The sequence below is a fragment of the Monomorium pharaonis genome, chromosome 2 (genome assembly GCF_013373865.1).
Source record: "Monomorium pharaonis isolate MP-MQ-018 chromosome 2, ASM1337386v2, whole genome shotgun sequence".
Lineage (NCBI taxonomy): Eukaryota > Metazoa > Arthropoda > Insecta > Hymenoptera > Formicidae > Monomorium > Monomorium pharaonis.
The window spans coordinates 28606967-28622280 of record NC_050468.1 but is presented as its reverse complement, the minus strand read 5'-3'; the positions used below and the strand labels follow the sequence as shown (position 1 = coordinate 28622280).

The window sequence follows — 15314 nt, the reverse complement described above, 5'->3', positions numbered from 1 at the left end:
AATCTTTCGAATTCGAACTATGTTGATTCGGATTCGAATCGAATCGAATATCGTCAGATTCGATTCGATTTGATTCGAATTCGCACATCTATAAAGCTTATGTAATTAAATTTTTTATTTATTGCAAAATTCCATTTTACATATATATTAAATATACACTGAACACAAAATAAAGATTAAAATTTTAAGATTAAAAAAAGCAATTTTACTTTTTTGTATAATAGCTTTTAATATTATATATATACATGCGATTAAAACAATTTTTTTACATTTTGCTTTTATATGGACGTTTTCTGTAAATATATTCCATTTCCTTACATATATAAATCTTTAACAATAGAATTAATAACTAACAAAATAATATAAAATTATCTTGATAAGTATTAAAATATAATTTTCAAAGCAAGATATATAAAATTCAATTAACAAATACTGCGCAATTATAGATAACTGCATGATATAATTATTATTTGCTATTGATTATACAAAGTTATTATAACAAACAATCCTCTCATTAAGGCTGTTTAGAATTATAAAAATTCATAATGAATATATGAATTGAACAATTTCGATTTTTTGACAATCTATCTAATATAAACACTCAATTGAAGGGCACTTAGAAGTAATACTTTAATTCCGGGCATGAAGGAAGCTATTTGACTAAAATCTGGTCCTGATACTAATTGTGTGTGCAAGTCTAATCCTCCTGTGTAGTTACCGTTTTGAATCATCTGTGATATTTGATGTAACATTTGCAAAGTATTCTGAGACAACTGAAAACAAGATAATTTGTTTTAAATAAATAAAAAATATATAAGAAAATAATATTACAATTGCCTCACCTTATTTTCTCTAAGGCAATCATAGAGTACTTCTAGTTTTTTTGATACATCTTCTATTTTTCTTTTGATTTGCTAGAAGAATAATACAAAATATTTTATGTTAAATAAAAACAATAACAATAAAAAATGAAAATGTAAATTATTTAATATATGTTATGTGTATATGTTGCATGTAATATATTCAGAATTGGGGGAGAGGGAGAAAAGTACTTACTGGATTCTTTGCATTTTCATAGCATTGATTTTTCAATTCATCCAATATCGTTTTTAAATGTACGTGTTGTTCGGGTATAGGTGCTTTAGGTTTCTCAGGTTCCGCCACTTTTGCAGGCATTACAGGTTGCAATGGTTCAATTGGTTTGTTAAGCGGTACAGTATTTGGCACACCTTGCCTGAATTGCGGATTATAAAGTGCGGGAGACTCTTGATAAACATTGTCCTGAGGTAATGGCTAAAAAATTATTAAAATATAATCATATAAATACACGCATGTATATACAAAATTATATTTAAGACTTACACCCGGTTCTGGTACACTCGATGGATTAGTTTGCAATGGATGCATTATTGGATTTTGTGCTTGATAATCTGTCTTTGACTGAAAAATAGAAATAATTAATTCTTAATGGTGTATTTATCTTAAGCCTATTCTCTAGACTTTTCAGCCACTTTGCATGATGATCGATGATAATGCATCTATAGCGCTATAGAAATAAATGAAAGCTTTAAGACAACAAAGCCTCACAATTCACTTTAGTATTTAAAGTGATGATAATATCAATCAAATATGTGAAAAAATTGTTTATGCTTATAAAATTTGACACATAAAATATAAATAAACAACGATAATCTGATGATGTGACACCAGTGTCAAAATGCAAAGCAATTCGAACTTTTTCTTTCATCTAACACGCTTATTAGTTTATATCACACAAATGTAAAAAAGATTATCATAATCATAATCAGTTAGATTAATTCTATTAAATAGGGGAATAGCAAGTAACACTAACGATAACAATATATTCTACGAGACATTGTAGATATAGCATTCTCGACATGTGTGAAGCCGACTACCTTAACGTCTACACCCTTTGAATGTTTTGCCTTCCACTTCCTAGTACCAGAATGTTCCGCAGACATTTCGTTGTATAGTGCCAGTACTGGCTATATGATTTTAATATACATATATATCAGTATCGAAATGTTTTAGAGATTTATTCGGACGAAAGACAAGGAAATAACATGAAGAGCTATTGGAATTGAGAAGTATAAAGTAAACTCTGGGAACTCTATGATTTACCTGTGCTCTGGAGCTTTTTGCAATGGGCGGATCATTCCATCCAGACGATTGCGGTGGTAATTGATACATATTTTCGCCTCCGTATGTCGTTTGCGTTTGCAGAGTAGGTTGAGATCTAATAGGTTCGTACATTTGGGTTTGTGAGACATTTTGCAACGGCGTCATTATGCTTGGTTGAAGTGGCTTGTATGGTTCTGTTTCTTTAGGATTATGCATAAAACTTGGCGGTTGATTGGGATAAACATTGCCCGGTATGGGAACTTGAGGATACGAATTTAGCGGAGAGTAGCCAGTATCAGGGACAGGTGGAATTTGCTGAGAATTGTACAACGGATTTGGCGGCGGGAAGGTACTTTGACTGTATGACGGAATGGATTTTACAGACGGATCTACTAAATACTTCGTTCTTGATTGTGGCCCGACACTGGATGGTCTTGAGCCACTCAAATTGGAACTGGATGTCGGTGGAGGCGGCGGAGGAGCTGCAGCCTGTGGTACTGGGATCTGATTGTACGGATGTGATGTAGGATATTGATTATAAATTGTAGACTGCGCTTGAGGCTGAGGGGGAGGAGGCATTCCATATAACTGAGACTGAGCGTTAAACTGATTTGTCGGAGCTCCATAAGTTTGTTTCAGTGGAGTTGTGTTCCAGTTTTGTACAGGTGTTGTTTGCTGTAATGGTTGCTGTGGCGGATTGCATGGGCCTTGCGACACTCTCTGTGTCTGTTCATAATAATAATTCTGAGCTGTAGGTTTCGTTGTAACATGTCTTTGATCTTGCATGTAACTTAAAGCTTTACACAAACGATCCCTTAGCATTGAAATTTTTTGATCCTGACTGTTTCCGAGATAATTTAAGGCAGCTTCTAAATCGCCCTCTGCCGCCAGCATCTCAGCATACTGTGACAGCACGGTGACAATTTTATCATCTATCTGAATTTCCCTGATACCTTGGAATTCCAAAGCTTTCTGCATTATCACAATCAGTTCCACTACTTCTTGAATATCAGCATTAGACACTTCGATCAATTTATTCAAATTGCCAGAGCAAATGTAACAAATCTGTGCTTGCTTTTTAAGAATGGGACTTTCACACAAGCGATCACCAAGCATATCTGTTATAAAATTCATATTGTAAATATAAAAATAGTAAATAATTATCACTAATTTTCTGCAATACTTTATTGTATCCTTACCACACAAAGCAGATCGTTCCTGTGAATTGGAATGTGTAAATATACCAACTAGCGCTTCTTTCCAGCACTTTATATCACTGTTCTTAACAACCTCTGCCCAATTTTCACTAACTAGTGAACTGATGAGAGAATTTAATGCACTAGAGTGCTCTAAAAAATATTTGTATTGGGTACGTGCTAGTAAGTCAGGACCAGCGGCCATCGAAAGAATTATAGCGTCGGCGTATCTCTTACTAGCAAAACATAAAGAAACAGCAGCCTCAATATTTCCTAAGAGAATGGCTTGAGTAATAAGACCATCTTCATCTAAAAAAAACAATGCATATGTAAAAATTGTTTGTAAATTTATTTCACTAGTTACACTATCGAATGTGCTGATTACCATCAGAAGTATTTATAATATAAGTACTATCTGCAGATGTATTTGATAATATTTTTTTGCTTTGCTCTTGTGTATCAAATGCAGTATTGCCGACAATAACATTTCCATTTAATACCTAAATTGAATAAAAAACATAATAAAAGTCAAAGCAACATTATTGGCCTGTTCTTTTTTGCTGCACTGCTACACTGATGTGATAAGTTGGAATGAGAAAAAATATATTTGTCTTACTTTTGTTGTACCAATGCAACTTGTTGTACCAATACAGCAATGCAGCGAAAAAGAACAGACCATATAGCAGAAGTGTGATGTAAATCAATCAAGACCATTCTTACATTGCTAAGATTAGAAACACCTTCTACGATATTATTTATATCATCCTGAGGCACAAACTGATTCAGCTTATTGTTCATTGCTTCGGTGTTGTAACCCAATATCTCCAATATACTCTTTGTTACGTTTTCGTCAAAATAAGCACGTACACATCTCCAGACTTTCTTGGTATGTTCATCTGGAGATTTATCCATCTTTTCGTTACAAAAGTCACTGAATTGCTCAGTTTCCAGTGTTGCTTTTAATTTGTTGGAACGTTGAATAAGACTGGGTTGTATAATTACTTGTGATATAGTAACTTTAGTATTCGCTTTCTTGTTCGCTAAATTCGGATCGGCAGGCTGATTCTCGAAAATCACTAATTTACCACCAAACTGAAAATAGCATTATTTTTATTAAATAATTAAACTTTATTATTTCAAACAAGTATTTTCTGTTCAACAAATAATGATATAAAATAATAATAAAAACTTACTCCAAATGATGCTCCAAATGGTCTTTTTAACCATTTAGGAGCTTTTGTTAATACTGCTGTCGTTCTCGTTTGTACTGTAGATTGAGTAAAAGGATCCATTCCTGGGAATGAATCCCCTATTTTGTTAGATGTTTCTTGACTTTGTCCACCTAATAAAGAATATACAACAGCATGTCCGTCGAAACTACTGCCAACAATTAATCCTGGGTTTCTTGGGCACCAAGATACGTCAAAATTCCACTGAGCCGTTTGAGCTAACTCACATATCACCTCACCATTCTATCACATTTAAAAACAATAGTATATTAAAAATTCTCTTTTCTTCTAATTTATTAACGTATGTTTGAAATTACATACCAATGCATTTGAGTTGGGATTCCAGCACAAGATTCTATTATCCTTGGCGCAACTTAAAAGTAAATCAGCATCCTGTGGATTCCATGCAATCGAAAGAACACCACGCTGATGACCTTGTAGAGTTTTCAAAGGTGACGTTGGAACTCTCACGTCCCATAATTCGATGATGGGTGTTTGATCATCTTCAGATGCCAAGCACAATTGCGTTCCAATATCTGGATGCCACTGGGCAACTTTCCAGCGTACCTATTATATGTAATAAAAAAACGTAACAATTGTAAGATTCTTTTCTAAACAGGTTTTAGCATATTGTACTGCAATGTCAAAATAAAAAAAATTAATACCCTCGAATTTGCATCTGTCAATTTGAATATTGGTTTCTTCTCTTTCACATTCCATATAACGCAACATTGTGAAAATGTCGAAGCAAGAATATCTTTTAAATGTCCTATCAAATGAAACAAGAATATTAACTATTGATTTATATTAAACATTGATAGAGTAGAGTTGCATAAATCATTAACTTCAACATATAATTTTTTTCTATTATTTCATATAAAGACCTTGCTTGTTCCAGGCAATATGCTGAACGTCTTCCGACTGTTGGTTTCTGGCAGAAAGGGTTGTTGGTATATTCGTATTAATATCCCAAATATAGATTTCACCTTCTGTTGCACCTGTAGCCAGTTGATTTTCTTCTCGAAACGAGTTAAAATCCATGGCCCTGACAGGACCAGAGTGTCTGTGTGGACTGTTTATCAAGCAATTACTGTCTCTGGCCAACAATTTTGCAGCAGAATAAATTCTTATGGTCCCATCTTCGCAACCACCAACAATTATGCCTGCTGGATTATTTCCATAGGATTCCCAGATAATTTTGTGAAATCTAGATTGATGAATGTCAGCTGGTTACTTAGCCTAAAGTATTGAAGGGTATTTAAATCTTAATGTAAATCATCTGACCTATGATCGCTAGGGACACTGGCATGCAGCTCCATTTCGTATCCTGGTTGTTGTAGATTCAGCGAGTACAGATCTAAACTGGCAGATGTGCTGAAACTGGCGTCCAATTGCTGCGCCGCAGTCCCAGCAGCCAACATGATGGGATGCTGAGCTGACGGGGACCATGCCACGTTCACCGTCTTCAGCAACTCCTTGACTTTCATCTGCGTGCATGACGTAAAAGAAAAACCTGATCTTAACGTTCCATACATTTTGTGGAAGGTGTCTTAACAAGCAATAGCGAGGGAAACCCGTTCCGCGAGTGACACGGTGGCAATGAAAGGGGAAAGAATGAAGACCCTGAGCGATAACAGTTAATTGCACGTAAAGCATGTAATGGGACGACAGTGTCAAAAAATGCAGTCGATGTTGCAACGGGAACCGATCGTCGACGTTCGAGCAGGACGCGATCACCGTCAGAACCGATCGCCGGCGTCTCGCGAATGAGCAACGCGCTCCCTCACCTTGTGGCTCGTGTTTGGGCAGCCGTAAACGGAAAGAAGTTCCTCCGGGGAAGGTAGAGACAACGATCCGGTAAGATGCAACGACCCGTCAAGTCAAGTCTCTTCCAACGTGGCGTGTACCGCGACAGTGCCGACAGTACCATACGCGAGCCGACGGCGGTGCTGCCCTCCCTCGGCGCCAATCTGAAACTCCGGATCAACTATTCCAGCTTCAGCTCCAAGCTCCAACACAACAAGTCCAAGCCTTTTGTCGTTTCTGCGCGCCGGCTGCTAGCCTATTGCGAGGTTGCGAAACGCTGCGGCGAATGGCGACATTGCTCGGCGTCGGAGCACTCACCTCCGCTGCTGACCGACCGGAGCGTCGTTTCGGGACTGCGAGGTAATATTAATACTATGCGTTCGCTTTTTTAACGTCAACATTGTCGATTGACGGAACGGGTTTTTCAAGCCCGCCTCTGCCTATCGTCTCTTCGACGTTATAATTGCGCTCGCTCTTTCTCTTGCTTCTTTATACATTTATTTTATGGCATTGTACACGAGACATTGCATCACCGGTTTCTTTTACGCTTCGATAAATTGTGAATTTTCCTCTTTCTCTCTCTTACAAAGATGCAATTGTCTACTTTTATTTAAAAGGAAGTTACAACTGGAGTTAGATGTAAAATATAAAGAGTAAACAATGTGTAAACTAGAGAAGATTTAAAAGTAGTGAAAATTTTAATGTTTTCTAATTTTTTATGTTATATATTTTTATTTGATTAATACACTAAAGCCAGACATATTAATAATCTTATAACTTAATTTCTTTTCTATATTAATACGCTCAAATTTATATTTATATTGCTTGTATTAAAAATATTTTTTGTAATAAATTATTTTTTATTTTTATTAAGTTTTGATTATTATCTATTATTTTGAAGATAGTGATATCAAAAAACACCTGTGATAAAAGATTTATATGAATGAAAAGTTGTTCCTTCTCTGCTACTTTTTAAGTTTTGTTGTTTTTAATGATATGAAGGAAATATCAAAGGAAAAGTTAAAGAACAAATATTATGATAAGCAAGAAATTTTTCTCTCTTAATATTTTTTGAAATTAACGTCAAGATTTTATCACCTTTTTTCAAATAGAATTATATAATTTTTTTAACATAATGTGATTCTTTTGATTGCGTATAAAAATATTAAAGTAAACTATCTGTAAAAAATTAATAGTTTACAAAATTTTATACTGTATTTTGGAATATATTATCAATATATTGTACAAAATGCAAAATATTTCTTAATAGTTTATAAAATTTTATACTGTATTTGGAATATATTGTACAATATATTGTACAAAATACAAAATATTTCTTGAATTATTGATTGTATTAAATAAGAATTTTTTGATAAACTTTAATATCTTTTTACTGAGTGATTAAGATAATTATGTCAATAAAAATCAATTTTATTATAAATAATGAGAATTTGTTATGTAAAAATATGTTTATTTTATTGAATTAAATTGATAAAAAATATTGAGAGAGAAAGAACGAAAATATATAAAAGAACGAATTTTAAAAAGCAGATTTTAAAAATCAAAACAATAACAACAACAATCTCTCTTCCAGAGTCCACTTTAGATATTCTTGGAATCTTTCTTTTTTGTCGCAATGACCTGACCTATCGATTATGAGGAACTTGTGATAACAGAGACTGGATCTGAATGATAACTTTAAGCAGTTTGGTAAAAGTAAAATGAAGTGGAACTTCCCGAAACTGATCAGTGCATGAATTGACCTTCTGCCGATATGCGTCGAGGATGTGAATACGACTGATATTATGGATTAATAAGAAACAGAATGTGGCCTAAGTTAAGACGATCGCGACGTCTGTCGACGATTGTTTTCTTCATTGTTATATTCATAGGCGCATTTCTGATTTGGTCTAGGAGCAAGGAGAAAAGCGTTGATCTGCAAAATAATTTTATTCGGTATATAAATTAACAATTAATTGATATTTAAATTGATTTAAGTGTGTTGATTTAAATTCAGTATGTTTCTGAGTCTAGATCACATAGGAACCAGAAAGATTACATTGATCAACGAGGAATTCATGTAGTAGTCGGTCATTACATAGGAGATTCTGTAGATTCTTTGAAAATTCCAAACATCACAAAAGGTAACAAACGTAATATCAGAAATATTCTGTGAATAGAAATTAAATTTTTTTTTTTTTCAGATGTCATTAATCAAAATTTGTTTAACCCACTGCCATTTGAAGGAAAAGATGGAGAACCTGTAGTAATTCATCCAAAAGATTTTTACAAGATGCAACAATTATATCAAATTAATCGATTTAATTTAATGGCTAGTGATAAAATACCGCTAAACCGAACTCTACCAGATGTTAGGAAAAAGAAGTAAGAGCGCTATTGTATATCTAATTTCTATCTCAAATAAAATTTTAATTTTATTTAAGTGTAAAATATCTTTTAAACAGTTTTATTTTTAAAAATTTACAGGTGTATTTCACGATATGCAAACGTAGGTAATTTACCGAAAACATCGATTATTATAGTATTTCATAATGAAGCTTGGAGTACTCTATTACGGACAGTACACAGTGTCATCAATCGATCACCAAAAGAACTGTTAGAAGAAATTATTCTTGTTGATGATAATAGTGAAAGAGGTAAATATATTACATTAATTACAAGATAACATTATCATAATATTATTAATTTTTTAGTAACAAATTAATCTTTTCTCTAAATTTACTATTTATTGCTAGAATTCTTGAAAAAGTCTTTAGATGATTACGTTAAGAATTTGAGTATTTCTACAAGAGTTTTGCGATCTAACGAACGGATAGGATTAATAAAAGCGAGAATTTTGGGCGCAAACGATGCTAAAGGTGAAGTTCTCACTTTTCTCGATGCTCACTGCGAATGTACGGTTGGTAGGTAAGCTCTATTATAAAAATGCATCTGGAATTATTTTTCTGATGTTATATATAATATTAATATTGATTCGATATAATATTTGCAGGATGGTTAGAGCCATTACTTGAAGTAGTTGGTAAAAATGCAACGAGAATAATCGCTCCAGTTATTGACATAATAAACGATAATACTTTTAGTTATACAAGGTAATTATTTATTTTTTTAATTATCAATGTGATAAAGTATTTTGACAAAGAATCTTAATTCTTTATGATTGAGGCTTTGTTTTTCTATTTATTTTTTTTGCTAATATTTTGAAAATTTAATCATTTTTAGATCATTTGAACTTCATTGGGGTGCATTTAACTGGGATTTACATTTCCGCTGGCTAACTTTGAATGGCCGTCTGTTGAAGGAAAGACGCGATAACATCGTTGAACCATTTCGAACGCCTGCTATGGCAGGTGGGCTATTCTCAATAAATAGAGACTATTTTTTTAAATTGGGTAGCTATGATGATCAGATGCAAATCTGGGGTGGTGAGAACTTGGAACTATCATTCCGAGCTTGGCAATGTGGAGGCAGTATCGAGATTGCTCCATGCTCTCATGTCGGGCATCTTTTTCGAAAGTCTTCCCCTTACACTTTTCCGGGCGGCGTCGGAGATATTTTGTATGGCAACCTTGCCAGAGTCGCTTCGGTATGGATGGATCAATGGGCGGAATTCTATTTCAAGTTCAATCCTGGTGAGATTATTAATGATGATATATTTGTCATTTATTTATGTTATATCTATTCAGTTTGATCTTTAATTTCATGGATGAGTGAATTCTTATATCTTGTTGAATTTCATTAGAGGCGGCTAGATTGAGGTATAAGCAGCAAATTCGTTCGAGGTTAGCTTTACGCGAGAAACTACAGTGTAAAAGTTTCGAATGGTACTTGGAGAATGTATGGCCGGAGCATTTCTTTCCCATGGATGATCGATTCTTTGGCAGGGTACTATTAATTCTATTAGCTAATACAATACTAGCTGTCGTATATGCATAATTATTAATTTTTAATTATTCTATTATTTATTTTATTATTTAAATTTTTTAAATAAAAATTTTGAAATTAGTTATAACATTATTCATGGCAGATAGTGCATGTTGCAACAAAGAAATGCATTATGCGACCGACTGCGAAAGGTTCTTATGCACAACCTTCAGGGTATGCGGTTCTACATTCATGCATACCACGGCCGATGCTCAGCCAGATGTTTGTGATGACCAAAAACGGCGTTATAATGACCGATGAAAGTGTATGTTTGGACGCACCGGAACGAGATACGCAACAAAAGACGCCAAAAGTGAAAATAATGGCGTGTAGTGGTCGAGAAAGACAAAAATGGAAATATAATGAACAAGTATAGTATTTTTGATGAAGTATCAATTATGACAAGAAGTTTTATTTAACGATTTCTACAGTACCAATGATTATTTCTAGACGAAAATACTCCTGCACGTACCTTCCGAGATGTGTCTTCAGGCAACAACGGACGATGACACGCCTACAATAGCAGCTTGCACTAAGAATCTCGACCAACAATGGATCTTGGAACCAGTTTCTTGGAAGTGATAATTATGAACATGTTATTGACAAAAGAAAAGGCAGCGCCTTAATGAACTGTCAGTCTATCAGTAACTAATATATATTTTACTAGTGCATTAACTTTGCAACAATTCGCATAGTTATCATTTTAATAATAACTATCTGAAAATTGTTGAAAATCAATATTTTTTACTTTTGTACTGACGAAATAAAATGTATACCTTTGTTTTATGACAAGGTACGAATTATATAATAAAAAACAATAGACAATATAAAAAAACAATACTATTAATCATTTCCGTATTACTTTTTCTTTAAATCTTTAATTCTGCATTATTAGAATTAAAATTTTTGAATCTTCTTTTTATATTTGCAATTCGATTTGATTTATTATTTATTTTAATCTCGCTTTTCTTTTTTTCTTTATTGTGATCTATATTTGTATAAAATTACATTGAATATTTTACAACAAATAAAGTTTATTTAAAAAATGAGTACAAAGATACAATACTTTTTTGCTTTGTGCGGTCTTTTCATCTTGTAAATGGATCTCGTTTCGCCATCTAATGGATAAGATGACTGTGCTTGATCACGGTTAATAATCAGAAACATGAATGGTCGTTTCGAGAATAAGAATACATCGATGCTGTAATTATCGTGCATGTATACGTGAGCATCGTTTTGCCATCATTTTGACTTCCTATTAACATTACCCTTCAAAGTAACGTTGTATAAACGACAACTTGGATAATTAGTCTGCAAGTATCTAAATAAATGCACGTGTGGATCTCGCGGGGTCGCGTTCTTTCGACGGATTTAGCATTACCTTAAATAGATAATCCTCTGGTATCGCAATTCCAAAGAAGATGCGTATTGTTAGTGATTCATTGCTAGTTAAGGCTCTGCCGACGAGTCATCGTTATTGTCATCGTCGCCAAGGCTGAATCGAAAATGCTTCAATTTGACGTCGTTCTGTTGTAATCTTGGAATATTAACTTATACACATGATTTACAAGCTCTTTTATTTTTTGTGAAATAGTTATATATAGAACATATAATATAATCGTAAAAGAAGAAAACGAAAGCTATCGAATAAAAATTATATATTTTTTCGTTCTATGTCAGTATAATAATAAAGTGATTAGTTGTACAGAAAGTATGGAGCATTAAGTTCACAAAATTGAATACATCCGATATGGTTTTCTATTAATTTGATTATGGTTCTAAGTTGCTGAAACTGCTCGTAATATTCGTGCAATGTACAGAGTAGGCTACGTTATTGAGAGAACAGCACAAAAAAATGTTGTTTCTTTCAGTTTAAGAATGGTCATTTTTCATTAAATGATGAATTGCGTTGTAATCAATCATTTGAGTGTAATGCAGAATGTATGAAAATTTTTTTATTAATGATTCATGACAATTTTCTTAAGAATTAGCTAAAAAATGCACTGTTTTCATTAAACAGTGCAATAAAACACATTTGACAAAACCGCATAAACTTATAAATCAACTCAAATTCGACACTTGTTTATTCATACCTTGTATTAATACAAACTTTATAGATTTTTTAAATAATTTATAAAAAATAATATATTTTTTTAAAGCATAGTTCGCCTGCCGAGCTTTGAAAAAATATATTATTCTTGGTAAGTTATATCAGAGAGGAACCTGAGAGCGGTTATCGCGTCGTTTTAGGTGTTTTCATCCATCAGCACAAAATGTGCACATTGAACTATGTAGTCAAATATCTATGAATCCCGTAGGCATAATGTGTATGACTTTTTGGATCTCTTTTATGCTATGTCCACGTTTATTTGATTTTGTTTCATGCTATACCCGTAAAATTTACAATTATATGCATTCATATTTTAAATCTGTTTTATGCAAATGTGCAATACTGACACTGTACAGTGTACAGATATAGCAAGGAACAGAACCAATATTGTACGTATCTCGCATCACGTTTATCACATATCATTTTGTTCCACATATATATGATAAAAATTCACTCACCGATTGCTGTCGCTGCTCCTGCTGCTGCTGCTACATTCCCGGAATACCGAGTCGCTCGAATCCATCATAGATGCCACTTTCTGCTGACATCATCCTGCTATTCTCGAACCGCGCATTAATAACGATCGCCCGATACTTTGTTCGGCACTCCCGATATTACGGATAATATTATATATCACACACGAGTAAAACGTAAATAGCGCGCAAGAATTTCACTTGGCGCGACCGTTACATTTGGAAAAATACGTTAAAAGTACGGCTCGTCAAGACACACTGAACAGAAGTAAATCAATTCGCTCTCAAAGTTTTGTATCTCTGTATGATTGCGCGACGACTAGTAAAGTTTCATTACTGGCACGATCGACATTCTACCGAACGGACTGCGTATCCTCCTCGAGCGAATACGCGTACACGAAAACTTTGCCCGGAACGAAAATCAACACGGAAGTGGCGTGACGTCACGTAACTGCACGTAACTTCGTGGAAACACAGGCTGAGGAGAGCGGCGGTGAGAAAAACCGTTTGAATGAAAATTACACGCCGAGATACAACAAACGGAGACAAATTCGTTTCGAGAATTTTATATTTCGTATGCTCGCACGACTATAGTAGCACTTCACTTAATTGGCACTCGCGATATTCTACCGAACGTATCCTCTTCACACTTACCTCGAATGTGAACGCGAACACTTCACTCGAAACCGAAGGCAAACGCACGATGCCGCACTTTACACATGAATACGACCTCTGTTACGTACGATTTCAAATGGCTCGCGAGTCGTCTGTAGCGCGACGACACTCCCAACACAACACCGTACTTGTGAAAAAAAGCGAGGCTTCCGCCTCGATGCTTCGCATAATCGCTTCTCGGAAATCGTCGAGGGGGACTCTTCCCTTTTCCGCGAAATCCCGAGTCTCGCGATTCACGGTGAATAGGATTCTTCGAAAATCGCCTTCGGCCTATTTGATTTTAAGTGCAAACGCTTGTCCAAAGTTTTTTCCGTCATCGAAAAAAAGCGAGGCTTCCGCTTCGATGCTTCGGATAATCGCTTCTCGGAAATCGTCAAGGCTCCGGGATGCTTGTCCGAAGTTTTTTCTGTCGTCAAAAAAAAAACGAGGCGCCAGTCCCCTCGACGAATTCCGAGAAACGATTACCCGAAGCATCGAAGCGGAAACCGCAGTTCTCGGAAATCGTCCCCTCCACGATTTCCGAGCCTAACGGTTATCTTTTCTTTTTCGCCAAATCCCCGAGTCGCCCGACTCACGGTAGCCAATCAGCTACTAGCTCCGCCTACTATTTTCTCCTTCCCTCTTTCAAACGCTTCGACGACTCCGCGCGGACCGGGCTCAGTTGCCTGACGAGAGGGGATCGGAGGGTCAGTTGTGTCGCGAAGATTCGGTAGTGAACATGTACGCTGCTCGTCTATCGGAAAAGAATATCGCGATCGCCTCGTGTGTGGTGTGGTGTGGTGTGGTGTGGTGTGTGAAGTGCATCGTCGTTGCCTTCCTCGCTGCTTCAGGATTATCTTCGCCGTTGCCTTCCTCGCTGCTTCAGGACGATCGCTGTGGACCGCTGCGAACGAGCATAGTAAGTACATTATATTTTAGTAATACTTTTGCCTGCCCGTCCACAGCGCACCATTATCTAGTTATCTAGTACATTATACTCCAACAGATAGTTGAAAAATTTTTTTACTCGCATACTCGCGATCTTAAAATTTTACAATCGCAATCATGCGAGTAACAAAATCTTTCGACTATTTGATGGGATATAACCCAGAGAACATTATGACGTCTTAAAGACGTCTAAAAGACGTCTTATATTTCTATAAGACGTCTTATAAAACTATCAGAAAGACGTCTTTTAGACGTCTTTAAGACGTCTTATGACCCGATTTAAGACGTTTTTAAGACGTCTAAAAGACGTCTAATTTTTTTTATTTATGACGTTTTTGAGACGTCTTATATAAAAATTATTTTAGACATCCCTGGCGAAAAAATTTCTACAAAATTCTAAAAAACTACAAAAATTTACAAAAGTGTTCCAATTCTGGCATTTTTTTGTAGTTTTTACAGAAAAATGCTAAATTTGAAACACACTTTTGTAAATTTTTGTAGTTTTTTAGAATTTTGTAGAAAATTTTTCCGCCAAGGATTCCAAAAGCTAGGTTTATTATTTTTTATTTTTTATTATTTTAAACAAAATACTTTATATTTATATTTCATTATTTTTATTTTATTATTAAGATAAGTTTTTTTTACAAATACAAAATTTTATATTATATATTTCAATTTTATGTTTTCGTGATTGGAAATTACAGAATTTTACAGAGATACTGGATTCAGTCACATATTTTACAGCAACTTAAGCGCAACACTATTATCGTCCGGTTTATTAATTGTCAAAAACTGTTGTCAGAAAGGTTAA

The 15314-nt window shown here is 34.6% G+C and overlaps 2 protein-coding genes across 3 annotated transcripts; one reads left to right on the top strand and one right to left on the bottom strand.

The window, feature by feature from the left end:
* Nucleotides 1-302: 302 nt before the first annotated feature.
* LOC105835937 (protein transport protein Sec31A) lies at nucleotides 303-6493 on the bottom strand. 2 transcript variants are annotated; one of them, XM_012679611.3, is made up of 15 exons: nucleotides 6355-6493; nucleotides 5852-6054; nucleotides 5452-5774; nucleotides 5233-5336; nucleotides 4889-5134; nucleotides 4532-4810; nucleotides 4059-4430; nucleotides 3724-3838; nucleotides 3342-3647; nucleotides 2143-3260; nucleotides 1917-2006; nucleotides 1363-1440; nucleotides 1057-1293; nucleotides 843-914; nucleotides 303-773 (listed from the first exon to the last, which is right to left on the bottom strand). In XM_012679611.3, the coding sequence occupies exons 2-15, from the start codon at nucleotides 6052-6054 to the stop codon at nucleotides 585-587; spliced, it is 3732 nt and encodes a 1243-aa protein (XP_012535065.2). In that variant the 5' UTR covers nucleotides 6355-6493; the 3' UTR covers nucleotides 303-584. The 2 variants fall into 2 exon arrangements, with proteins under 2 accessions (XP_012535065.2, XP_012535073.2); XM_012679619.3 differs by lacking the exon at nucleotides 1917-2006.
* Nucleotides 6494-6581: 88 nt separating this feature from the next.
* On the top strand, nucleotides 6582-11153 carry LOC105835951 (polypeptide N-acetylgalactosaminyltransferase 1). Its single transcript, XM_012679630.3, has 11 exons — nucleotides 6582-6733; nucleotides 7968-8329; nucleotides 8408-8517; nucleotides 8578-8758; nucleotides 8861-9030; nucleotides 9130-9297; nucleotides 9387-9486; nucleotides 9617-10026; nucleotides 10137-10279; nucleotides 10422-10688; nucleotides 10769-11153. Exons 2-11 carry the CDS (start codon nucleotides 8199-8201, stop codon nucleotides 10898-10900), a joined length of 1812 nt encoding a protein of 603 aa, XP_012535084.2. The 5' UTR covers nucleotides 6582-6733; nucleotides 7968-8198; the 3' UTR covers nucleotides 10901-11153.
* The last annotated feature ends 4161 nt before the right edge of the window (nucleotides 11154-15314 follow it).

Bases quoted from the DNA above. Each gene is read 5' to 3' on its own strand.
- LOC105835937 (XM_012679611.3), bottom strand. From the start codon at position 6,054: ATGAAAGTCAAGGAGTTGCTGAAGACGGTGAACGTGGCATGGTCCCCG. The intron at 5,135-5,232 runs GTATTAATTTTT...TACATATAATAG, and splicing joins TGACAGATGCAAATTCGAGG to GTACGCTGGAAAGTTGCCCA. The intron at 2,007-2,142 runs GTAAATCATAGA...AAAATCATATAG, and splicing joins CAAAAAGCTCCAGAGCACAG to CCAGTACTGGCACTATACAA.
- LOC105835951 (XM_012679630.3), top strand. From the start codon at position 8,199: ATGTGGCCTAAGTTAAGACGATCGCGACGTCTGTCGACGATTGTTTTC. The intron at 8,759-8,860 runs GTAAGAGCGCTA...AAAAATTTACAG, and splicing joins CCAGATGTTAGGAAAAAGAA to GTGTATTTCACGATATGCAA. The intron at 10,027-10,136 runs GTGAGATTATTA...GAATTTCATTAG, and splicing joins CTATTTCAAGTTCAATCCTG to AGGCGGCTAGATTGAGGTAT.